The sequence below is a fragment of the Cucurbita pepo genome, unplaced genomic scaffold, assembly GCF_002806865.2.
Source record: "Cucurbita pepo subsp. pepo cultivar mu-cu-16 unplaced genomic scaffold, ASM280686v2 Cp4.1_scaffold000281, whole genome shotgun sequence".
Classification (NCBI taxonomy): Eukaryota; Viridiplantae; Streptophyta; class Magnoliopsida; order Cucurbitales; family Cucurbitaceae; genus Cucurbita; species Cucurbita pepo.
The window spans coordinates 1-24,999 of record NW_019646529.1 but is presented as its reverse complement, the minus strand read 5'-3'; the positions used below and the strand labels follow the sequence as shown (position 1 = coordinate 24,999).

Sequence of the window (24,999 nt, the reverse complement as noted above, 5' to 3'; positions counted from 1 at the left end):
AGTCAATGGTATCACTCTTTTTATGAAATTTGTCTGTCTTAACGAGTTGAGCTAAGTTCAGTTCGACTTTGTTTTGTTTTGTTTTGTTCGTCGAAGTGTTGATATTTGTATGGAAAACAACAGAAGATTCATTCTGGTGGGGTAATTTTCAAGATGAAAGATGGGAGGTAATCTTTTGTGCACTACCTCGACACCCTTTTCTTCCTCCCTCTCCCTCCCGGACCCTTTTCAACGATGCGATGGTGTTACCTTTCTCTCAATGATGCACGGACGTGAGACATCGGTAACAAACACTAGTTGAACCATGTCGATACATCAGCGATGGTGTCACAAGAACGTTTGTAAGTGATTGTGAAGCACTCATTCTCACCACTGAGTGAGTCAGCCAACTCAAAATCGTGTTGCTTTGGGCCAAATAACGTATACTCAAGCTCCTGTCTCCGCTTTAAGAAGGTTTTAAAAAACGGGGGCAGAGAGAGATTTTAAAAAGAGAGCTCAAAAGCAAGATAAAACAAAAACAATGTTATATGTTACAAGCAAAGAAGACAACACAACGGCTTAAATGGCACATAATTCCAAGTAGGAGGAATTGACGGCTAGTTGCATCTGCTTATAATACATTCGGTCATACACAAAGCATACACCCATGACCGTGGTGGCTCCATTCTTTATTTGGGCTGAACACGTGGAGAGCAAAGATTGGATGAATGAGGATTGAGCAAAGGGAACTGTTTGGGTGTTCACATATCCAAATTATGTGGTGCATAAAAAAGACACCTTTCCCCTCAACCTCTACCAGGTTTTTTTTTGCCAGAAAAATGGCGTCCTCCCTGCTTTCTCCTTCCAGGATCTTACTCAAAGGATCATCCATGGTTCTTCCACCGCCATTAATGGCTGCTCGCAGTGAGTTCTTCAGTTCCAAATAGCCTTTGCAGTCCTTTTTATCATCCAATTCCACAAAAAGCTTTTACTTTCTTTCTCTTCATTCAAAGACTTCTAATGGGTTCTCTCTGTTTTTCTAGTTTAATTATCATTTTGATCGTTCCGACAAGAACGGTGTATAGACACAATCGTAGAAGTTCATGAACGAAACTTCTAACCTTACATGAACTTATATCCCTGATATGAAGTTCTAGATTTGTTAGCAACTCTTCGATCGATCATGGCTTAGGTGTAAAAGTCCAAGCCCACCACTAGCAGATATTGTTCGTTTTGGTTCATTACGTATCATCGTGAGCCTCACGGTTTTAAAACGCGTCTGTTCGGGAGACGTTTCCACGCCTTTATAAACAATGATTTATTTCTCTCTTCAATCAACGTGAGATCTTACGTAAGGTCTCAAAATTCATTTAGAAAAAGTAGAGAAGATCATATTCATTTTCGAACGATGAAATTGGCTGTAGAGTCTTAGTGCAATTCAACTAGTTTAGACATATGCTCTCGAACTAAATGGGAGTATCTGCAGGGTTACCCAAGATGAAGAAGGGAGCGATAAAGTGCAAGGTGGAGGAGAAGCGAGAAGGGAAGAGGTCAGAAGAAAGGATGGTTTCGGGGACGGTAGCGACGGTGGCGATGGCTACAATGGCAGCGGCCGGTCCGGCAGTGGCGCTGGTGGATGAGAGGCTGAGCACAGAAGGGACAGGGCTGCCTTTTGGTTTAAGCAACAACCTGCTAGGGTGGATTCTAGTTGGGGTGTTTGGTTTAATTTGGTCTCTATACTTTGTTTATGCTTCGTCCTTAGATGAAGATGACGACTCTGGTTTGTCCCTCTGAATCAATCACCACTAGTATATATTGTCTGTTTTAACCCGTTACGTATCACCGACAGCCTCACAGTTTTAAAACATAGGAAGAGGTTTCCACACCATTATAAAAAATGCTTCGTTTCCCTATCCAACAGATGTGGGATATCACAATCCACCCCCTTAGAGACCTAGCGTCCTCGCTGACACACCGCCCAGTGTCTAGCTTTGATACCATTTGTAATAGTCCAAGCTCACTGCTAATAGATTTGTCCACTTTAGCCCGTTACGTATTGTCGTTAGCTACACGGTTTTAAAACGCGTTTGTTAGGAAGAGGTTTCCACACCTTATAAGAAATGCTTCGTTTTCTTCTCTAACCAATGTGAGATCTCATACAAGGTCAGACTCGAGAGGAAACATCAACCTCCCGTGTTTCTTCCCTAAAGTAGGTTTCTTCCCTAAAGTTACATCCTAAATAGTATTATTTTAAAATTTATATTTGTTTCTTTCCTCTTTTCTTAGTATAATTTTCATTTTCATCCAATAATTTGAATTCTTAATCAAATTTTTAAAACCAAAATAAATTTTTATAAAATGTTTTTAAATGTATTTTTCTCAGATTTTAAAAATATTTAATTTTCAAAAACAAAAAAGAAATAACTTCAAATTTTATTCGATAATTATTTAGTTTTTAATTTATAGTTTTAGGCTAAATTAATAAAAATATACTCTTATTAAACCAAAAAAAAAAAAAAAAAAAAAAAATCTAAAATATACCTTCGTTAGTTTTGGACGAAAATAATTAGTATTTTATTTCAAAAATACCGATAAACTTTTAATAATATTTCAAAAATACAACATTAAAAAATTTAATTAATATCCTTCGATTTTTGTTTATATTAGTGACTGTAAAAAAAAGTAATTTTTTTTATAAAAATAAATGTATTAACCTTTCTTTTTAAAATTTTATAAGTATTTTTTAAAAATAATAATAATAATAATAAAATTATTCACTATATTTTTTAAAAAAATATGTAATATGGCTTGTAATTCATGGTATTATTCTATATATTCCATTAATATCATAAAAAAATTCAATAAAATATAAAAGAAAAACAGAACATAATATTATTAATAAGAAATTTAAACTTTATAAAATAATTGAAAAAAAAATAACATAATATTATTTTCATCCATAATTTGAGAAAAATGGAGACATCGACATAAATATTTTGGACATATTGAAATTTAATAAATTGGAATAAAATTTATTAGTCATTACACAAAATTCCCCCTTTTATTCTTTGATAATCTTGGATGAGCATCAACAATTCACAAAATCATAGTTGATTGTGAGAAAGCCATTAGCATTGCCATTTCCATCCGTGTCGAGACTTTGAAACACTCCGACGTCCAAATCGAGACCTCCGTTGTTACATTGATCCACAATTCTTACGGTTTGTTGAGCGTCTGTTTCCGTGTTAGTCACCTGCATGTTCATGTATTTTATTCACCATTAGATGAACTATTATAAGTTTTTCATGCAACTAACGCTCGATTCAAATTTTCGACTTTTTATTCGATATATGTTTTATTCAGTTGAATTATGTTCAGATTATAAAGATGAATACTTTACTCTCGTATTAAAGTAACCATTACAATGGTATAGAGAGGGAGTGACAAATTCACATTATAGGGTTGTATACTTGTTGGGTTGAATTCGAAAAATCATTTAGACTAACTCGAAATTTCAAGCTGGTTGGGTTGGTGACTCGAGCAACTCGAATAGTGTTCTCAACCTAACGTTCTATTTTTTTGGTTGGATTAAGGTTGTTTGGTTGGGTTTTTTTTTTAATTATTATTTTATAAAATATTACTTATCTATAATGCATGTCTGGTTATTAACTAAATTTTCATAAAATTTAAATATTAAACCTTCACCCGTCACACATCATTAACATCAGTTATAAACATTATATATTCTTTATAAGGGTGTGGATTGTGAGATCCCACAATTGTTAGAGAAGAGAACGAAACATTCTTTATAAGAGTGTGGAAATCTCTTCTTAATAGACGCGTTTTAAAAAGCTCAAGAGGAAGCTTGAAAAGAAAAGTCCAAAAAAGATAATATCTGCCAGCGGTGACTTGAGCTGTTATATACCTACCACGTTATCTCGATATAATTCATCCATATAACGATAATGCAAGTACATTATCCATAAAAAAAACCTGAATTTTTGACGTACGTAAAAGGCTAAAGGTTCTATCATCCAACAGAACATCATTACGAGCCTATTAGAATGTCTTTCAAAGTACGTTCATAAACACAAAATATATTTTTAAGCACTTAAAAAGTCATTCGAAACGATCGTACCAGTAAGCATAGGCCACAGGAGTCCTCGCCTTGAGGTCCAACAGGGCCACAAAAGGCAGTCCATCCATATTGGCTGCGCCACTCCAAAGGCTGGTCGGCATCCCATGTGGAACAAAATGCACTCACAGCGTTCAAGTCCCAATTGATTTCGGGGGCATTGTAGAAGTTAAATGTTGCCCTCACGTTGCTCGCACTTTGAGCTTTGGACAACATTACATGACATAGACAGGCCAACGTTATCAGCATCAAACCCTTTGTCTCCATGTTGTTCTACTTGCTTTGATGCCTAATTTGGGCATGCATTATTATTTATAGAGGGAGGAGGGAATGTTCTTTTCATCTTGTCTACTCACAATGGCCTGCAGTCGTTTACAACAATGTCGTTTAAGAATATTACTTTTTGCTAAGGATTTTGTGTTTTTTTATGTTGGATTATGGCGTCTTTATGCGGGTTAGTCTTAATTCCACTCGATCAATATTGTTCATGTTTGGTTTAGTTCTTGTTCAGCTATTTCAACCCTGTTCAAGTTCGGTTCATAGGTATTATCAGTTGTTCAAGGGTTTGCTCTAGTTTTTGATTCGGCTCCGTTCTGTAACAGCTCAAGCCCACCACTAGCAGATATTGTCTTTTTTGAGCTTTCTCTCAAGATTTTCCACACCCTGATAAAGAATGTTTCGTTCTTCTCTCTGACCGAATAGGATCCTACAGGTTCACTACAACAAGTTGGTTTTTTTCTTCTACTTTAGTCGGTTTAAGAATTGAGATTGAACCTAAGTTATTGTTAGCTAAAGAGAGCAAAAAAACCGTTTATTTTGTATTTAATCGAGTAATTTTATACATCAAAAAAATATATTAAATATAAAATTAAATATTTAAGAACCAATTAAACAAGAAATTTTATTATTTAATGAATTAATTGGTTCAATAAAAACATCATTTATTCAATTCTTAGCCGCCTTTGAATTTTCTTTTGAGAACATTATTCCTCTTGTTTACGTTAACTTAACTTAACTAATTAAACATTGGTGTTTCTTCAATCATAGGGTTTGACTTTCTTCCTTTGACCAAAACCTAATGTTTTTTTTGTTCATGTTTTGTTCGAAAAAAAAAAACAAAAACTCGTTAAAACTCCTAAAGAAACCAAATATTACACTCGAGTTAAAGGTTAAATTGGTCATTTTTCTTATATCTCCTCCCAAGCGAGAATCGATACAAATCTTTATATTCAAGGTTGGTGTTGAAGTGATTTACGTCACACGTTCACTAAACCGAAGTTATATTGATTTGACATAGTGTCGTACTATATTGAACAAATGGTTCAGATAAATTAAATAGTTATGGACACAATCGTACATAGGACATTTTTATTTTATCCATACCATTATAAAAAAAAAAAGTTCATAAATTCAAGAAACCTTGAATTCATAGTTTATTGTTCACACTTATTTATTAGAACGTGATATTCTTTCTTTCTTCTTCTAGGAAGAATAAACCGAAAGAAAAATCTTAGCAATTGACAAATTGATAGTTGACAATAAGATGGCCTCGGAAGACTCCATTTCCATTGGTATCGATTCTCTTAAACACATTCACATCCAAATCCAGCCCTCCATTGGCACATTGATCAACGATTCTCACAATTTCCGAAGCTCCTGTTTCAGTGTTAGTGACCTGCAAACATTCCCATGAAAATTTCTCACCACATTTGTAACTCTAAAACATGATAATTTTTCGCAAGAACTAGGAGATTTACTTACCCTCAAGCAACGTCCACAAGAAGCTTGGCCACGAGGGCCGACAGGGCCACAGAAGGCAGTCCAACCGTACTGACGACGCCACTCGATCGGCTTGTTAGCATCCCATGTTGCACAAAAAACACTTGCCCTAAGGTAGTCCCAATTGATGTCTTGTGGGTTATACAAATGGTAAGTAGCCCTCACATTGTTGGCACTTTGAGCATTAGCCAAGCTCAATATGCCCAAAGCCAAAGCTAATATCATCAAAAAGCTCCCTTTCTCCATTCTTTTCTTTCTTGATTCTCTCTATAACTTGTTGTGAGGTTCCATTGGGAGAGTTCTTTAATTTATAGAGAGGAACGTTCATACTTTTCAACTCAAATCTCATTCTTAGCCGCCCTTGAAATTTTTTTCCAAGTTTGACCGTTCTTCCATGATGTCGACATAACTTTAAGAGATAAGATAGTACTATACATTGTTGGTTTGAATCTTCTCTTCGATCTAAATTTTAAGTGTTTTAAATTTATTAAACAATTACGTTAGAAGAAAAAAAAACCTGATTTGAACGTTCGGTTCGACGCTTTCAATATGTGTAACTAAAAAAATAGCTTCGACCAAACATCAACATTGAAATTGTCAATTTGAGCATAGTTCAATTGATTAAACTACTCCCACTTATTACTAACATGATGATAACTCAACTATTAAAATATAATTTTTTGAAATTTAACTCGTGCACGTAAAATTTTAGTCAATATTTTAATGGAGTTGAACTATTTTCAAACCGTGGCAATTATTATTCAATTTCAATTATTCACTTTTTTACTCCAACCCCAAATGTTTTTTTTATTAATTTCCACAAAAACTATATATATATATATATATATGTGTATGTATATGTATGTATAAAAAAATTTATTTGAATTAAAAAAATATGTAACCAAAAGAATAGGTAATGTTTAATTTGAATATTCAATCCACACCCACATGGTTCGATTGGCCCACAAAATTGACTTGACTTCCTTCTCCATAAAATCGACGAAAAAACAATATCATTTCGTAGAGGGTGATCTTCAAGCCAGACACCAAATATGTTGGGTTTGCCTGACTATGGGCTAGTGCACACTCACGCTACCGAAAATCAAAGAAAAATAAAAGAACAAGTATCGTGGTGTACGATCTGTACGTAACATACTGGATAATTAACCTATGCTTGTGAGACGTATAATGTGCATGGGGTCCCACATTCAGAATTAGGGTTCAATGAGAGATGATCCACATAATACTTCCTTACGTATTATAGTATAAAGTGCATATATATTTATGGTACTTCATTCATGCTTATCATACATGAAACATCAAATATAGTAAGTAGCTAATAAAGTATAGTGTTATTCATGTATCAGTCAATTCATCCAACTTAGTCGGTACGCGTTTCATCCAACAGTTTCAGATTCAACTTGGTGTTCCTAAGCTTGATTTGGCTGACGGTTCCTAGATTCAGCTACTATGTTTAAAAAAAATAAAATTATTTACGTGTTAAAATCATAATATTTAGTGCATAATAAGGGATAAAAAAATATATTTGACTAATCCAAATGTAACTGCTCAAGTTGACTGCATTAGCTCGTTATAAATAATGTTTTGTTCCTCTCCTCCAACCGACGTGGGATCTCACAATCCACCCGTTGGGGGCCTAGTGTTCTCGCTAGCACATCGTCCAATGTTTGGATAAGAATATTTCATTTCTCTCTCCAACTAATGTGAGATTTCACAACGAACTTAAGGAAACCCACTCTCGTTTTTTTGGATTATTTTTTGACCGAACAGAAAATTACAAGTCACACATGTAACCGAACAATGAAAAATATTCTTCAAAGGTCTCAAGTCACAATTCATTTACGGTGAGAATCGCATGTACAGTAGTGATAGAATGGTTGGAGATGAGCGAAAGTGAAAATGACAGAGATTGGATGACGTTGAGGGTTTTTTTTTCGAGACTTTTCTTCGAACAATTAATGTGTAATAGTTTCTTCTGGTCGAGCGTAAATGTTTATAATAAACCGTGTTCTTTAAGGCTATCTCAAAATGTAAACGATATATTAAACTGTTCGTACTTTATTCATAGTTTATTCATTAAAACATAGTTTTCCGTTTCTCCTTCTTTCAGAGAGAAAGAAACTTAGCAGTTAACAAACTGATAGTTGACAATAAGATGGCCACGACGGTATCCATTTCCATTAGTATCGATTCTCCTAAACACATTCACATCCAAATCCAGCCCTCCATTAGAGCATTGATCGACAATTCTCACTATTTCCGAAGCTTTTGTTTCAGTGTTAGTCACCTGCAAACATTTTCACAAATTTTCTTAATTTCAATGTTTCGATTCTTCCTTTCATAAAAACTCATTACGAGAAGATTTACGTACCCTCAAACAACGACCACAGGAAGCTTGACCACGAGGGCCAACAGGGCCACAGAAGGCGGTCCAACCGTAGCGGCGGCGAAACTCCAAGGGCTTGTTGGCGTCCCATGTTGCACAAAAAACACTTGCCCTAAGGTAGTCCCAATTGATGTCTTGTGGGTTATACAAATGGTAAGTAGCCCTCACATTGGTGGCACTTTGAGCATTAGCCAAGCTCAATATGCCCAAAGCCAACGCCAATAGCATCAAAAACCTTCCTTTATCCATTCTTTGTTGTTGTGAGGTTTCATTGAGAGAGTGCTTTGATTTATAGTGGAAAATAAGTGCATACTTTTCCACTCATATATTATTTTTACCCACCCTTTGAATTTTCTCCCCCATTAATATGTGCTTAAATTCATCATTTACTTTATAGGCACGGGTATTCGTAGGCTGGATTGGGTTAGATCAGGTCGAATTGGGATAATTTTTAGATTTAATTTAATTGTTCGGGTTGTAAATAAACTCGATCCAACCCAGGTCGAATTGGTTCGATTTTTCGAACAGTTTATTTAAAATTTTGTTTTTAATAGAAGTACTATTTAATCCATTCCAATATATATTTTAAAAATTACCTTTTAAATAGTTAAAAATTATTTTTAAGAGTGGTGGGAGAATAAATAATAAAAAAATAATTATGAAATTAAACATAGGACTGTTTCTAGACTAGCTTACTTGCACCAGACGACTCTTCTAACTACATCAATAAATTAAATGAAGTGAAGTTAACGTGGTGGACCTAGGTTTTGTGATTGTTCCTTGGACTTTACTTTTCTTTTCGGGAGGGTTGGATGCATAGTATTTTTCTATATACGATTCATGCACATGCACATTAAGTCAATAGGTGGGTTTGTTAACGTACCTCCTAGGCCTGAGTATCATCTAGTGCACGCTCACGTTGATGGAAACCGACAAAAGGAACATGAATAATAACATGATGTATGTGTTCATATATAACATACTGGAGATGTAATTTATACTCATATACGACGTACAACATGCATAAGGCCCCATATTAAAAATGATGCAGATAATATATTTTTTTTATGACATAAATTCTCTATGTCTCACACGTGTAAATGTGGTCGTATTAACTTAGTAACATGATCAACAAAAGAGGAACTACATGCATCATAAAATTCACCATAATGTCATAACATAAATAATGTGTAAAACAGGGTCACAGATTATGTGTTATTCATGCATCAGTCAATTCATCTAACGTAGCGTGTAGGTATTCCAACAGTAAGTTCCCTTGTAGTTTTGGCCTAAGTCGATGTCCCTAGACTTTTCTTGGCCTAGCCCGTAAACATTCCTTAGATTTTGCTTTTCTTTAGCTTTGAGTAATTTTATGTTGGATGGAAGTGTGGAAGGACAAAACATCCTTAAAAATCTAAGTTTGTTTGTAAGGCAGACTCCACTCTTTGGAACGGTTTAAACCAAGTAAGAAATGTGATCATGTCACAAGACAATGTCGAGGACTTTACATTCCGACATATCGGACTTGTTCAAAATAGTGTTGCTCGTGATGTGGTATGCAATGTTTTAGATGTGTCGGGTCTCGATCATAAGCCAAGATTTTCATATTTGGCTTCCTCAACTTAGAGTCAACATTGGCAAAATTGAGGTATGAGCTCCATGATTGGCGCTGCTAATGACAGACACCACTCGACATTTTCCACCTGTTTTATTCCATTATTTAATCATTGTTTCTATTATATTATGAATTTAAAAAATATCAAAAAATAAGACCAAATTTGAAATGAATCAATAACGAATATTACTCTCGAAACGTTACCAAAGAAGCTTGAGTTCTTACAGGTTGGTTTTCGAACGTGTTCAAAATTATTGGTAGATAGTCGTCTATTAACTGAGAAACATGTTGGGGAGAAGTTTGTTGTCGATAGAAACTTGTGGGTATGTGTTAGACTTTGTTGAAAGCGTTGTTGGCATGCAAACTGTCACTACTCGTGATTGTAGATTAGAAATCTCACATCGGTTAAAGAGGAGAATGAAATAATCTTTATAAGGGTGTGGAAACTCTCCCGAGCAGACTGTTTTAAAAATTGGAAGCTCGAAAGGGAAAACCCAAAAAAGACAATATTTGCTAGCGGTGGGCTTAGAGCGTTACAGTAGCTCATATCGAAGATGAAGAAAAATGCACACGGTTGGAGGGTTTGTGTCTATTGTCTCTGCCATAAATGTTTACGCATAAGACACAAAATTGAAAGAATTAAGAACTTAATAGACCACAAAATCAAACGTTTAAGGATTTGTAAGCATTTTTCAAAATTCAGAGATCTACTAAATATAAAATTAAAATTCCGTGAATCTATTAAACAATTGGGATTTTCTCTCTGGGCTTCCACTCAAAGTTTTAAAATGTGTCGGTTGGAGAGAAGTTTTCACATAGTTATAACAAATGTTGTTTTGTTCTCGTCTCCGACCACAACCAATTGGGATCTCACAATTCATCCCTTGGGAGCCCAGCGTTCTTGGTGGCACACTGCCCAGTGTCTAATACCATTTGTAACAGTCTAAACCCATCGCTAGCAGATATTGTTCGCTTTGACCCGTTACGTATTGTCGGCCGCCTCATAATTTTAAAGCATGTCTACTAGGGAGAAGTTTCCATACGCTTATAAAGGAATGATTCGTTCTCCTCTCCAACTAATACGAGATTTCACAACCATTCTTAAAATTTTGTGAACTTATTTGACACAAACCGAAAAATTGAAGAACTCAAAAATTAATTAAAAAAAATTAAAATTCACATGCAAATTAATGAAATCTATTTTATGCTATTATTTAGAACCCATTTAAATAAAAATAAACAAATAAATAAAGCAAATCACAAAAAATAAACAAAATAGGCAAAATAAAAATAATAATACAGCATAATATGTAAAATATTAAGTAGAAATTGCAGATAAACCCCTCTATGCTAATGTTATATTTTATAAGTCCTTACAAACTCAATATATATAATAATTAGAAATTGCACATAAACCCCTCTTGTTCTTAATATATAATAATTAGAAAATAAATTTAAATCGGTAAATATCAAACAAATTTTCATAAATAAAAACACCTCAGCTTCTGTTCTTGCTTTTCTCCATTGTTCTTGGTGCTGTCCATAATTAAATCAAATTTTAAAAATAAAATTAATAAGACAACCAAACGAGAGATTTATGTGACTTACCGAGTCCAATGGCTTCAGACTCTTTCATGATCCGTAAACGTTTACATGAATCGACAAACATCCTGTTTAACAAGACAGTACAATTAGAAGGATTTCGAGTCTTTCTACGTAGACGTTGAAGGTATTTGACTCGTATAAGCTAGTGTTCGTTTGTCTACCCGACTCTTATTTATATTCAGTTTCTATATAACTTTCTTGTTTTCATAAACCGAGCATTTCGTAAGCTAAATGAGAAAAAGAAAACTTACTCCCATGGCACATCGCCGACGAGCATCCAATCTCCATCTTTGTCTTCATAAGTCGGTACGTATTCTGAACCGTTCAAAAGGTCTACTAATTTTCTTTCGCTCATGAAATCCTTCATTCCTTCCGACTCGCACGTTCCTCCTGCCATTCAATCATGACTAAGAATTTCGACTAAAAAATTTCCAACCAAATTTTATTTTTACCTTTTGGGTAAAATATACTATTAATCTTATCGTATGTCTTAAAAAGTTGCCGACAGTAAAAAAGTAAAAAAAAAAAAAATTACCAATGGTGAAAGAGCTAAACATTTTGGCAAGCGCGTGGGAAAGGTCTTTGTAGCTACTATATAGCTTCAAGTCCACCTTACGTAAATAAGGAGCGCCGTCCATGCTAACTTTCACGAACGACGCGCCGCCGCCGTCTTCCCCGCCGGTCCTCTGCGCCCCCAAATTCTTCCTTGATGATCTAACCGGTGGCCAACCGACTACTTGTGCTCTGTTAATAATGAATTCATAAAAATTTATTAGAGAAAATTAATATTTTTTAAAATTTTTTTTTTTTTTAAATTTCAACCAAAAATAAATAAAACAATTTATTAGCATTTTCATTATAAATTAAATTTTTACAATTATTTAATCAATTTTGATTTATTGAGACATTCTTAAAGTAATAAATAATTAAAAAAATTGGGTTTTTTTCACTAAAATATAATTTTAATTTTAATTTTATAATTAATTACCTATTTTTTTTTCATGTATAATTCTCAAATTTAATTAATTTTAAAAATAGAAAGAAGAAAATTACTTGGAAGGAGGCTTAGCGAAATCGTTAGGCCGTTGCGAAGAGCTTTTAGTCTCTTCCAAATTCGTCGCCTCCTCCTTCTCCGGCGCCATTGACGACGATAGATTAAGCTTCAAATCCACAGTTTCCATGAAACCTCTCTTCGCCGCCGAACTACTCTTCCCGCCGCTGGTTTCGCCGCCGTCGCCGCCGGGCAAGCCGAGGCGGAGCTCTGTCTGCTCGAAATTGATCAAGATCGCTCTGTACTCATCGTTCTGCTCCGATTCCATGACTCTGCTACTCTTTTTCGCTTTCGAATTCGTCGGAATTTTGCGCTAATTCGTCTGATTTTGCTTATGAAATCGCCGAGATCGAGAATTTTGTTTGCAGGACGAAGGAATTTGAGATTCGGGGCTTCGAATTGGATATATTATATTAATTATTATGTTTTTGGGAAATTGACCTCCTTTTTTCTTTTTGGAAAAATAGCGTTGAAATTTGCGTGAAATGACGGTTTTGGGTATTTAAATTAAAATATTTTAGTATGATGGATTTAAGGATGAAATCAAAATTCTTATAATATAATAATTAAATTTTGAAAAAGAATATGATTTTAATTATATTTAGAAAAAAGTGGGATGTTATTTTTCTAAAATGAAAAAGTGCGCTAGTTTTCAAAAAAAGAAGGAATGTGTGTTGGCTCACGCGGATGGCATGAAAACATCAGAGATAATTTGGAGAGTGAGGATTTTGCCACGTGGAGGGGTTTGTTGGATTGAAGTTATGTCACGAGTGACGTCGTTTTGGGAAATGATTATAGAACGACAAGGCCTGTTGAAGCCTCCCCTTTTTAGTGCTTTTTGGATTTGTTTGTTAATCTCCCAACACTCTATTATTTGTTTATTTATCAATATTTTTAATTAAATATTCACTCTTTATTATTTATTAAAAATAAAAATATTAATAATAATCTAATTATTCTCTCTTAAAATATTTATTTTATTTTGCTAAATTATAACTATTATAATTTTTTTTTTTCCATTTTATAATAATGTTAATATTGACTATTTTACCCTTAGCAATATCAAAATATTCTCAATTTTACATTTTTTTTTGACATTTTGAGTCACCGAGCCACATGCATGGACGTAGGTTTAATGTCTAAACTATCAGGTTGAATGAAACTACTAGGCTTTGGTATACCGAAGCATGGGTTCTGTGAGATCTCACATCAGTTGAAGAGGGGAACAAAGCAATTTTGACAAGGGCGTGGACAATCTCCTTACTAAACGCATTTTAAAAACTTTAAGGAAAAGCTCGAAAGAAAAAGCCTAAAAAAGATTATAGCAGTGGATTTGAGTTGTTACAGGCTCGATGAACTGAGTTGATCTTTTTCGATCGTTAAGGATATATATTAGTGATGAGTGGGGATTGAGGATAAGGTTAAAAAAAATTGTTAAAGAGGGGGATGGGATAGCCTCTTCCACTACCATCTTATCAATTGTTATACCCTTCATCACCATTAATGGTCACCATTCAAAGAACTTTTCTTTTTCTTTTTTTAATTCCATTTAAGAAGGATAAGGGACCATCTCAATCTTTTACTCGTCGATTCCGTAAAACGGCTTCGTTTCTCCACTTCGGTGAAACAATTTCGCTCAGTTCTTCAAGAAAATAGCTACGGTTTTATAAAATTGTTGATTATCAATTGCATGCGTTCAGAACCCTAATTTTAAAGTTTGAAAAATCATCGTTCATGATTGTATATTATTATTATGGTTTGACTTGTTTCGATGAAAGTATCGTGTTTATCCATAAATTTTTGTTTTATTATTTTTTTTTTCAAATTTTTCTTTTGATTTTTGTTCTTATTGTTATTTTGTGTTTATTTGGAAAACGAGGGTAAAGTTTTTGAATCATATTATTAACTTTTAATATGATTATGTGTTAATTAATTATTAATCGAACTTTAATTTTATTCGTATACAATTGACATGACTAATATACACGACACGATTTTTAATAAAAATAAATAGTAAATTTGACTTATTTTATGTATTATTCCATTTCGTAGGTTTTCACACGCAGATCAATTTACGTTGAATGTCTGTATTTGACGTGTCTTTTAAAGTTGAATTAAAAGAAAACGTGCATTTTAAGGTCAGTTATGGAAGAGGGAAGACTAAGTTGGTAATATACCGTTGAAATTTTTTAAGAATATCTTAAACATTATGTAACACCCGAGTAAATGAAGAGTACATGAATGAATCAAGATTACATTTGGATCTTAAGGATAAAATGAACTGAAAATTATTACATATATCAACAATGTGCACCTCTTTTTCGATAGCTCAATCATAAAAACTTCAAAATTAAGCACGTTTTGTTATGAGCAATTCTATATTGGGTGACCTCATATGACCGAAGATAAAATATGCTGAAAGAACTCATACTAAGGCTAAAATATGCTGAGAGAACTCATGTTAGTTTCTGAGGATAATTTTCGCTCGTAGAAGAAAGAACTAAATAACGTGATCATGTCGTAGAAAAATATTGGGGATGCCCGGGATATGAGATATTACACTTTTTTTTTTTTTTTTTAATTTAACACACATATATATAATATCAATAAAAATTTGAGTTTGACATTAATCGCTCGTTATTTCTCATAAAATGTTAGTCGTAACTCAATTTTCATACACATCACTATGGTCAGTTTTGAACCGTATTTATGAATTCTCTAAATTTTCGGTATAGTTTTCATTTGACCCCATAAATTACAAAATGTTAAATCTTTATGAGTTCGGTTGAGTTCCTAAATTCTTAAATTTACATATTTACCCTTCAGTTCTTATTAGCTTTTTAACTTTCATTAACAAATTTTAAATAATCATGATAATAACTTTTAATTTAATTTTAATAATGATGAAAAGTGAAAACTCTAACGAACAATCACATATAAAAGTTTGTAACAACTTAAGTTCATGCTAGTAGATATTATTCGCTTTAGTCTTTTATGTATTGCTATCAGCCTCATCTACACATTTTGAATGTTTCGTTCTTCTTTCCAACCAATATAGGATCGCACAATCCACCTCCTTGAGGCCAGTGTCCTTGTTGGCACACTGTTCAACGTCTGGTTCTGATATCATTTGTAACAGCCCAATTCCACTACTAATAGATATTGTATATTTCAGCCTGTTACATATGATCGTCAACCTCACGATTTTAGAACATATCTATTAGAGAGATATTTCCTTATTATCATCAACTAATGCGGGAACTCAAACTGAAAAAGGGTTAAAAATTGAAATTACTGAATAAATGAAGAATAAAAATGTAATATTTTAAAATTTAAGGACGAAATAAAAATTAAATTGAAACCGAACGTAGGGACAAAAATGTAAATTTGATAAGATATAGAGACAAAACGTACATGGGTACTACAAAACATAAAATCTTGGCAAGATATAATGACATAATGGAGCTTAGAATGGTTATATAACCGACACAAAAATAACTACCAATTTTTTTATTTATAAAAAAAGTAATTAATTTTTAACCATTTTTTTAAAATAATAATAATAAATAAATAAAAAAAGACAGTTATATTTAAAAATTAATTTATTTTTGGCCACCGACTTTTAAGGCTGTTGGAAAGAAGCTGTAAAATTCATATAATAAATGACATGTCGGGGGGTGGGTCCCACTTCGAAAGTCAAAAGTCAAACTTGGGAGACATTCGTGCGTACCTGGTGCAAGATTGGGAATCTAAATTGAAAGCTACCAAATTTATCAAATTTTAAAATTATGTTAAATTAATAAAAATATTCTCCCATTTTATAATTTATTTAAATTTTTTAAAATTCAATAATATTTTTAAATTAAAATAATAATAAAAAATAACCTTAAACTTAACAATCAAATTAAAAAAAATCATTAATATTTTTTAACATTTTTTCATAAATTCAAAAATATATTTATTGCTAGTATTATATTTAAAAAACATTCATAAAATTTTAAAATTAACATTAACATCCTTTCATCTTTATGAAAAAAAATTAAATAATTTTATCGACACCTTATGTTATTTCGAAAAGTTCATGAGTATTTTTTGAATGCGGTGATCAAGGTATTTTTTAATTTTTTAAAAAAATTTAAACATATTTTTAAAGTTTTTTTAAAAATTTTAACGATATTAATAAATTTTTTGAAAACTTAATGGTATTTTTGAAACACTTTTAAAAATTAAAGGGTATTTTTGAAATAAAATATTAACGATTTTAATCCAAAACTAAAGTTAGAATATTTTTGGATAATAAATATATTTAATTTTTAAAAAATATTATTTTAAAATTTATTATAATTACACCTCCAACCCTCTTAAATATATGAAACTCTATGATTAGGCATTTAATTAAATATTAAAAAAAAAGAAATTAATTTTTTTTTTTGTTAATTTTAGAAAAATAATTATTTTAAAAAAATAATTGTAGAAGAGGAATCAAACCATATGGATAAATTCCTAAATTTTAAAATTTAATAGAAAATAAATCTCCCAATTAAAAATTGAAAAGAATTTAAAAGTAAATAAATAAATTATAATTATGGGTTCCCAAATTATGGAAACAAAGAGTGGGTTGGACATGTTGGCATGTCACCTAGGTTTGGATCCAACAAAAGAAATTAAAAGAGGGGACAATGCCCATGTGACACATTAATGAAATTGCATGCAACAACTATATATTAAAATTTATTCACATACCTTATATTAATTAATTATGTATTCACATTTTGTACTAAATTTTTTAAAAATGTCTCCTTTTCTTCATATATTATAAAGATTCCTTCTTGCTTTTCGCATTTAATTCCATTCAACTATTATTCTCAACACTTTGTACTTTCCCACCTAATTTAAATCATCTTTTCACCATGGTTGAGTTAATATATACGTCTGGTACTCGGACTCGAGATCTGGAATATGGATTTGGCACTTGATGATCCCGATATCTTTTGTATCTTGTGCGACTCGAGTACGTTGCCCACGAACCAGCACGAGTTCTTTTACCATGTTTGATTCTCACTCATGTGTTTTCGAGCATGATTGAGCCACCGAAAAAAAAAAATGTGTTTTATGGGTATTGGTGGAAAGTATGAATTTTTGTAGGCATTTATTAAGTATAATTTCATATGCTCAAGATTACTCTTATTGGAATGTGATATTGGTTTATTCATGTGCTCTCAATTTACTCAACCGTCATGATAACCTTATAGTTAAGCACGAGGTACATGAATGAACTGAGATTATATCTGAATGAGAATGGTCATGAGGATAGATGACTAAAGAGGGCTTTAAAATAATTAAAAGTTACTACCTATATAAACAATGGGCACCTTTTTTTCCGTGGCTAAATTATAAAAACTCTATAGTTAAGCGTGTTTTGCTGTAATTTTATGTTGGGTGATCTCCCGGTAATTTGTCTAGGATGCATGTGAGTGAGAACAAAACATGCTAAAAAGACTCGTGTTGGTCTGTGAGGATAGTCTTTACTCTTAGAACGAGAAGTAAGTAACGTGACTATGTGGCACGAGATACAAGGAAATGTCAAAGTCATTAAGTACCAAATTCAGATTCTGAATCTTGATCGAAGTCCTCGGTATGGGTCGCTGTTATGATTCATCTATCATATTGCTCAAAATTTAACAACGTAGTAAAAATATTTTTTTAAAACGTTATATAATTTATAATTAATTTTCATCCATTCTTATTTATTTTAACATTTCTCCATTCTCAAGTGGACATCTAAGCCATCCCTATTAATTTGAATAAAATGCCTTTTAATGGGTAAAAAAAAAAAAAAATAGTCTTTTGCCCAACAATAAGATCCAAAATTAAAGATATTTCCAATTTGATTAATGAATTTATAGCCCATACTTTTAAATAATATTCTTATATTTAGGAAAAAAAATTAATTTCTTAAAATAAAATAATCTCGTTCCGACCGGTACGAAAAACTTATCTACTATTATCGTGATACAACAAGGATACTTCGATTTAAGGTAAAATTTATGGAAAGATAAAATTTTCAGATCTCTCGATAACAACAAAATAATATTTCATATCAAATTATCTTATTACCGACGCTTCGAATTTTCATATAAACTTGACATTTAGTAAAAATGAGACGGGACATGAAACTAAACGAGGTATGAACGAGGACGAAAATATATTTAATTTCTTCGCTTCGTATTTAAGTTATAAAAAAAATATTAAATTTTATAATTTTTTATATTATTTATTTAAAATAAAAACCCTAGTTATGATGGATGGGATGGGGTTGGCATGGCAGACAAAGAGGTGATCCTAATTCAATTTGCTTAAGAGAAAAATTAAAAATTAAAAATAATAAATAAATATTAAAAAAGGGAAAAATAAAGGCTGACAAGACATGATAGCGACGTTTTTTTTACTCCAAAAAAATATAAAAATTAAAAACAAGACAGCGAAAGTGGGCCCCAGTGCCAGAGACTCAACCAATCCAACTCATAGATGCCTTCCTTCGTGTGGTGGGACCACGTGGACAAAATGGGCCCACCCTTTTGAAAAAAAATAAAATAATAATTAAAGCAAATTTTATAATAATAATAATAATAATAATTATTATTATTATTATTACTATGTCTCAATTAACAAAAGAAAAAAAAATCTATTTTTTAATATTACAAGTTTAAATATTGCATTTGACCCTTAACTAAATTAGATTAGACACCATTTAACTAAATTTATTAGACATAATTAAAAAAATTAATAATGTAATCTTTGACATGACACGTGTGAGAATTTAATAGGGTGATGGTTACTAATTTTGACTTTTGGTTATGAGTGGCCGCAGGTGATTAAAACCCGTGGTGGTTATTCCTTTCTCGACGAAGTACAATTTTCTCTCTCTCTTCCGTACCGTACTCTTTTTCATTTTCTTTTTTCCCAATGCGCTGTCGTTTTAATCCTTATTTATTTAATTGGTATAATTATTATTAATTTTTTTTATTTAGAAAAAAAAAAAAAAAAAAAAAACCCTCCAAATTTTCATTTTTATTTAATTATTATTATAATTTTAACTTTTTCATTTTTATTTGAAAAAATAGAACCCGGGCAATCGAGTTAGGTCTAGAAAATGTCTCTACTCTATCCGACGTAGCCTAACCCACGTACACACCCGACCATTTTAATTTAGTTCTTAAAATTAAAATTATTATTTAAAAAAAATACAATTAAATAGGCTTTTGGTAATTAGTGGGGCCCACATGGTTGGGTGTTATGGGCTTAAAACAATGAATTGGTTATACAAAAAAAGGTCTAATAATGTTGTGGGCCCTTTGTGTTCCATGTTTTGTCTGGCCCATTATCCGCACGCCTTTTATTATTTTAAATATATCATTTTCAAATTTATGCCATTGTTGACTTATATTAAATAATTTACATTTCATTTCAAAATTTAAAAAAAAAATAAATAAATAAAGTTACTTTAATGAGCTCCATGTTGTTTTAATGATTATATATGAACATTAATTATTTTTTAAAATAAAAAATATTTAAAATCCTTGTTTTCTTCTTTAATTTTTTTAATATAATTATTTCATTTTCGACTGTATTGTCTGTACCAACTGCCATTCAGCTAATAAGCTTGTGGAGCAATGCTTTCTGATACTGTATTTGAAGCAGTTGTTTGAATTCCTTATGATATGCAACTGAACGATTTCTTACAAATGAGAAAAAAACGGCGGTTTGAATTACACTCCCTGATTATATATCTCCCGAGATTAAAGAAAAGATGGGCAATTTGTCTTTTCAGAGCTATCCTCGCACTAAAAAAACTATGCTTCAAGTCCAGTACTTAAAATATATGGATTCGACATTTCATGACCTTAACAGTCTTCTCATACTAACAAAGTCATTTAAGCATGTTTTGTTCCCATTCACATGTGTTTTTTAGAACTATTTAAGAAAACTGTGTTGACACTAATAATAACTACAATTTTTATAATCATGTCTTTAGGACCACTCTCGTTAAAAATCTGGCTAGAAAAAAAATTATTTTTAAAAATTAAAATTATATATAGTTTTTTTTTTTTTTAAATTGAAGCTATAATTATATCATAATTATTTTCATAAAATAATAACCCATAATTATTAAAATAATATATGATAAAGAATATTAGAAAACAAATTTTATTAATAATTAACACCAAAACTTCGGCTTAAATTTTGCAGCAATTATAGGAAAGAGTAATGTTTTTATTTCAATAATGAAATATAATATATATTTTCTTATCAAATATATAATACCTAATTAATTAAAATAAAAATAATCATTATGAAATTGACAATTAATATTTCTTGAATATTATGAATTAGGATTAGAATTAAGTTAATTATATAATCAATTACTTTACTTTTAAAAAGTAATTATAATTAATGTTTTTTTTTTTATTATTATTATTTTCACAATCAAAATCAAAATTAAAATTTGGGGTTGCCCTTTCACATCATGAAAAGCCATTATTATTATTATTTTTATAATAAAAATAAGCTCAGAAGCAATGTAACACGAATTAGGTTAAACTTACTTTTTCGTTTAAATTACGTCATTTAGCCATATTGATAAAAAAAATTAAAATTTAACGCCGATGTTATTGTTCAAAATTATTTGGATTTAAAAATAATTAATGAGATCGTCTTTCTATTTTAAAAATAATTAATAAAAGAGTGTGCCTAACAGACGTTTTAGAATCATGAGGTTGACAATGATACGTAACAGATCAAAGTGGACAATATCTACTAGTAGTGAGCTTGAGTCAATTAGGGTATTAATACCCTTTGTTATAAGTGGGAAGTTTGAATTCTCTCCCGAGAAAAGTATTAATCTCGAGAATAAGAGAGAGAAAATTACTACTCAAATCCTAAATCAGTGAAGTGTTTGTTGGAGAGCACGGATATAGCTCAATTAACATAAGAGGTTTGAGATTCAAATTCTCCACCCCTGAAGTATAGTTGAACCGAGCATTGCTCAACTAACATAACATATATAGTCTTGACAAAAAGGTTCGAGATTCGAATTCTCCACCTAACGTATATCTGAACTGTGCCTAGCTCAACTAACATAGCATATATAGTCTTGACTAAGAGGTTCGAGATTTGAATTCTCCACCTAACGTATAGTTGAACCGAACATAGTTCAACTAACATAACATATCTAGTCTTGAATAAGAGGTTCGAGATTCGAATTCTCCACCTAACGTATAGTTGAACCGAACATAGTTCAACTAACATAACATATCTAGTCTTGAATAAGAGGTTCAAGATTCGAATTCTCTACCTAATGTATAGTTGAACCGTGCCTAGCTCAACTAACATAACATAACATATATAGTCTCGACTAAAGGTTCGAGATTTAAATTCTCCACCTAACGTTTAGTTGAACCGTGTCTAGCTCAACTAACACAACATATATAGTCTTGATTAAGAGATTCGAGATTCGAATTCTCCACCTAACGTATAGCTAAACCGAGCATAACTCAACTAACACAACATATATAGTCTTGACTAAGAGGTTCGAGATTCGAATTCTCCACCTGATGTATAGCTGAACTGAACATAACTCAACTAACATAACGTATATAGTCTTGACTAAGAGGTTCGAGATTCAAATTCTTCACATAACGTATAGCTGAACGAAATGAAAGCGTGTCGGGACACAGAATAACCTAAATTCTAGAAAAGGAGAGAGAAATAAACAAGAGAGAGAGGGAGAAAACAACCCAAATCTTAAAAGTATGAAACAGAATCACCAAAACCTTAAAGCATGAGAAAAAGAATTAACCAAACCTTAAAAAAAACAGTGTGAGAGAGACAATATCCAAACATTAAGAAATGAATGAGAATAAAAAATTACCCAAAATATAAAAATGGTAACAGAATTCCATTATTATTCAAACATATACATGTGAACATAATTCAATGTATACTAACTTTCTAAATCCATTCATACATTGGAATCTTCCCTCCTAATAATTTTAAATAATTATCGAACTCCGTGAAGATAATAACAATTATTTTTACATCGACGACACGTAGAGTAGAAGAAACTCGAACATTTGACTTTGTAATAAAAAAATATATATGTATGAACTTACGACATGTACGTTGAGAGAAGACTCGAATATCTGACTAAGTAGTCGAGAATAGAGATGTCCATGAGGCGAGTAGAGGACGAGGAAGCTTTTTCTGTCCCCGTACCCGTCCCCGCTTCTCGCAAAATTTTCCATTTATTTTCCTGGGATTTGGGATGGGGATTTCCCGTCATATTTTTGTGGGTTTTGGCCGTTACAAATGATATCAGAATCAGACACCAGACAGTGTACCAACTAGTACGCTAGGGCCTGAAGAGGGGTGGATTGTGAGATCCCACATCGGTTGGAGAGGGGAACGAAACATTCCTTATAAGGGTGTGAAAACCTTCTTCTAGCAGACGCGTTTTAAAAACCTTATGGGGAATCCCGAAAGTGAAAGCATAAAGAATACAATATCTGTTAGCGGTGGGTTTGAGTTGTTACATTCTTAGCCTCGTTTGGGACAGGTCCCTATAGGACCATGTCTTCGTGGGTTAAATGGATAACCCTAATCGAGAGTATATGTCTTAACCAATTGAGCATATTCAAAATATGTATATTTCGTAGCGACTACTTTACACGAGATCAAATTATATTCGGTAAATTCTCTTCTTCCATACATCCAACAGTGTAAATTACTAGCCACGTTATTTCTCGAGACCAACCGAGAGAGAGGGAGGAAAGTTTTTAATAAGGTGGAAGTGAGCACATGGGATGGCTACCCCAACCGCCATAGCATGTAGTTTTTAAAGAGGTTTTAAGGGCATACCATTACTACCCACCATGCTTGTCTCACCCAAAAACAGCACCCCATGTGGGACCAATCCGCAATCCAACGGCTCTCAATACATCACCTTTTAATTCTCCTTTCCCTAATCTCCATCCTCAACCGTTGGATTCAAAAGGGCCTTTTGCCCTTAAAATTCAAAGACACCCTCCTTTAATTTGTGTAGCTCATTACCCAAACACCCTTACCTGCCCATGTCCCCACCTCTTACCTATTTGATTCCCCTTGCCCTTCCCATGTTCCCTACCCCACTCTCCTTGGCCCTACTCCTCTCTTTCTCCTCAATTTCCTTTTTAATTAATTAAGCTTTCGGGTTCGATGGCAGTTCAACACTGCTCTGAAAACCGTAGGGTCAGAGCCCTTAAATCGCAATCGTATCTCTATAGTTCAATTTTTCACTGTTTTATTTTCACTGTTCATGTACTAGCCAGATCTTGTGAATCAAATTGCTTGGTATTAAGCGCGTACTTACAGTCTTATAGGCTCTTTTTCCTCAAAATTCGCATTGAAATCATGAAATTTGAACATTCCTCAAACACTGTCGAAAACTACTGATTATGACTCAGTTGTTTCATGCACATACTTCATACAGTCCAATTTGAATTTTCAAATTAGGGTTTCGATTTTAAGCTGGGAGAGTTTGAAATTTACTCTCGTTTAAAAACTTTCATTCCGTCTCGTTTATGCTTTGATGGGAATCTACGATATCAGATTAAAAAAACGACCCAGTGTAAAAAAACATGACTTTATTTTCTTTTGACTCTCGAATTCTAACGTTATTTTCATTATATATATATATAGGAAATCAAAATAAATTGAAGTTTTGATTTGGAGCGCGTGGTTAACACGCGCCAAGTAGGGAAGTGGGGAAATTATAGCTCCTTTTGCTTTAATCGCCTTCTATAAAATACGTTTGAGTGTTATTTGAGCTTAACAAGCACTTCATTTCTCCTCTGATTCTCTTCTGCACTTTCTGTTTGTTTCCCGAGAAAATAAAACACAACCCATCAGAAAATTCAAGAAACCCATTTCAGCGAAGGAAAAAAAAATGGCGTTCGAGAAAGATCTCAACTTGGAAGCCACCGAGCTCCGATTAGGTCTGCCGGGAACTTCGCCGGACGATCAATCTTCTCCGATCAACCGAATCATCTCCAACAAAAGAGCTTTGCCGTCCGACGACCAGAACCCGCCGGAATCCGGCCGGGACAATAACTCCGATCTCACTAAATCCGCCCAAGAAAATCCCCCACCCACAAAGTAAGCACCTCATAATAAAAACTCAAACTTTATCTCTTATTTGAATAGAATTTGACGAAAAGATTTGAACTTTTCAGGGCACAAGTCGTGGGGTGGCCGCCGGTGAGATCGTTCAGAAAGAATTGTTTTCAAGCTAAGAAAAAGGATGAGGTGGCGGCGGCGGCGACGGCGGCCGGAGGGATGTTCATAAAAGTTAGCATGGATGGAGCTCCTTTTCTAAGGAAAGTTGATCTCAA

The 24,999-nt window shown here is 32.6% G+C and overlaps 6 protein-coding genes across 7 annotated transcripts; 2 read left to right on the top strand and 4 right to left on the bottom strand.

Moving 5' to 3' along the window:
- Positions 1 to 9: 9 nt before the first annotated feature.
- Positions 10 to 24,906, top strand: LOC111784855 (auxin-induced protein 22D-like; the record flags this gene model as incomplete). The annotated part of the gene is given in 4 exon segments (XM_023665404.1): positions 10 to 14; positions 14,632 to 14,638; positions 24,444 to 24,763; positions 24,841 to 24,906. Coding segments are annotated over 2 exon segments (275 nt in total), but the record flags the coding sequence as incomplete, so codon positions are not given.
- Positions 780 to 1,821, top strand: LOC111784854 (photosystem II reaction center W protein, chloroplastic-like). The gene is made up of 2 exons (XM_023665403.1): positions 780 to 903; positions 1,466 to 1,821. The coding sequence occupies exons 1-2, from the start codon at positions 819 to 821 to the stop codon at positions 1,771 to 1,773; spliced, it is 393 nt and encodes a 130-aa protein (XP_023521171.1). The 5' UTR covers positions 780 to 818; the 3' UTR covers positions 1,774 to 1,821.
- On the bottom strand, positions 3,068 to 4,381 carry LOC111784852 (pathogenesis-related protein PR-4-like). The gene is made up of 2 exons (XM_023665402.1): positions 4,118 to 4,381; positions 3,068 to 3,232 (listed from the first exon to the last, which is right to left on the bottom strand). Exons 1-2 carry the CDS (start codon positions 4,379 to 4,381, stop codon positions 3,068 to 3,070), a joined length of 429 nt encoding a protein of 142 aa, XP_023521170.1.
- LOC111784850 (pathogenesis-related protein PR-4-like) lies at positions 5,454 to 6,175 on the bottom strand. The gene is made up of 2 exons (XM_023665400.1): positions 5,876 to 6,175; positions 5,454 to 5,789 (listed from the first exon to the last, which is right to left on the bottom strand). The coding sequence occupies exons 1-2, from the start codon at positions 6,137 to 6,139 to the stop codon at positions 5,625 to 5,627; spliced, it is 429 nt and encodes a 142-aa protein (XP_023521168.1). The 5' UTR covers positions 6,140 to 6,175; the 3' UTR covers positions 5,454 to 5,624.
- Positions 7,946 to 8,556, bottom strand: LOC111784851 (pathogenesis-related protein P2-like). The gene is made up of 2 exons (XM_023665401.1): positions 8,286 to 8,556; positions 7,946 to 8,201 (listed from the first exon to the last, which is right to left on the bottom strand). The coding sequence occupies exons 1-2, from the start codon at positions 8,547 to 8,549 to the stop codon at positions 8,037 to 8,039; spliced, it is 429 nt and encodes a 142-aa protein (XP_023521169.1). The 5' UTR covers positions 8,550 to 8,556; the 3' UTR covers positions 7,946 to 8,036.
- Positions 11,215 to 12,955, bottom strand: LOC111784849 (auxin-responsive protein IAA16-like). 2 transcript variants are annotated; one of them, XM_023665398.1, is made up of 5 exons: positions 12,574 to 12,955; positions 12,056 to 12,264; positions 11,772 to 11,910; positions 11,524 to 11,585; positions 11,215 to 11,451 (listed from the first exon to the last, which is right to left on the bottom strand). In XM_023665398.1, exons 1-5 carry the CDS (start codon positions 12,837 to 12,839, stop codon positions 11,414 to 11,416), a joined length of 714 nt encoding a protein of 237 aa, XP_023521166.1. In that variant the 5' UTR covers positions 12,840 to 12,955; the 3' UTR covers positions 11,215 to 11,413. The 2 variants fall into 2 exon arrangements, with proteins under 2 accessions (XP_023521166.1, XP_023521167.1); XM_023665399.1 differs by having other exon boundaries at positions 11,772 to 11,907.
- Positions 24,907 to 24,999: the final 93 nt, after the last annotated feature.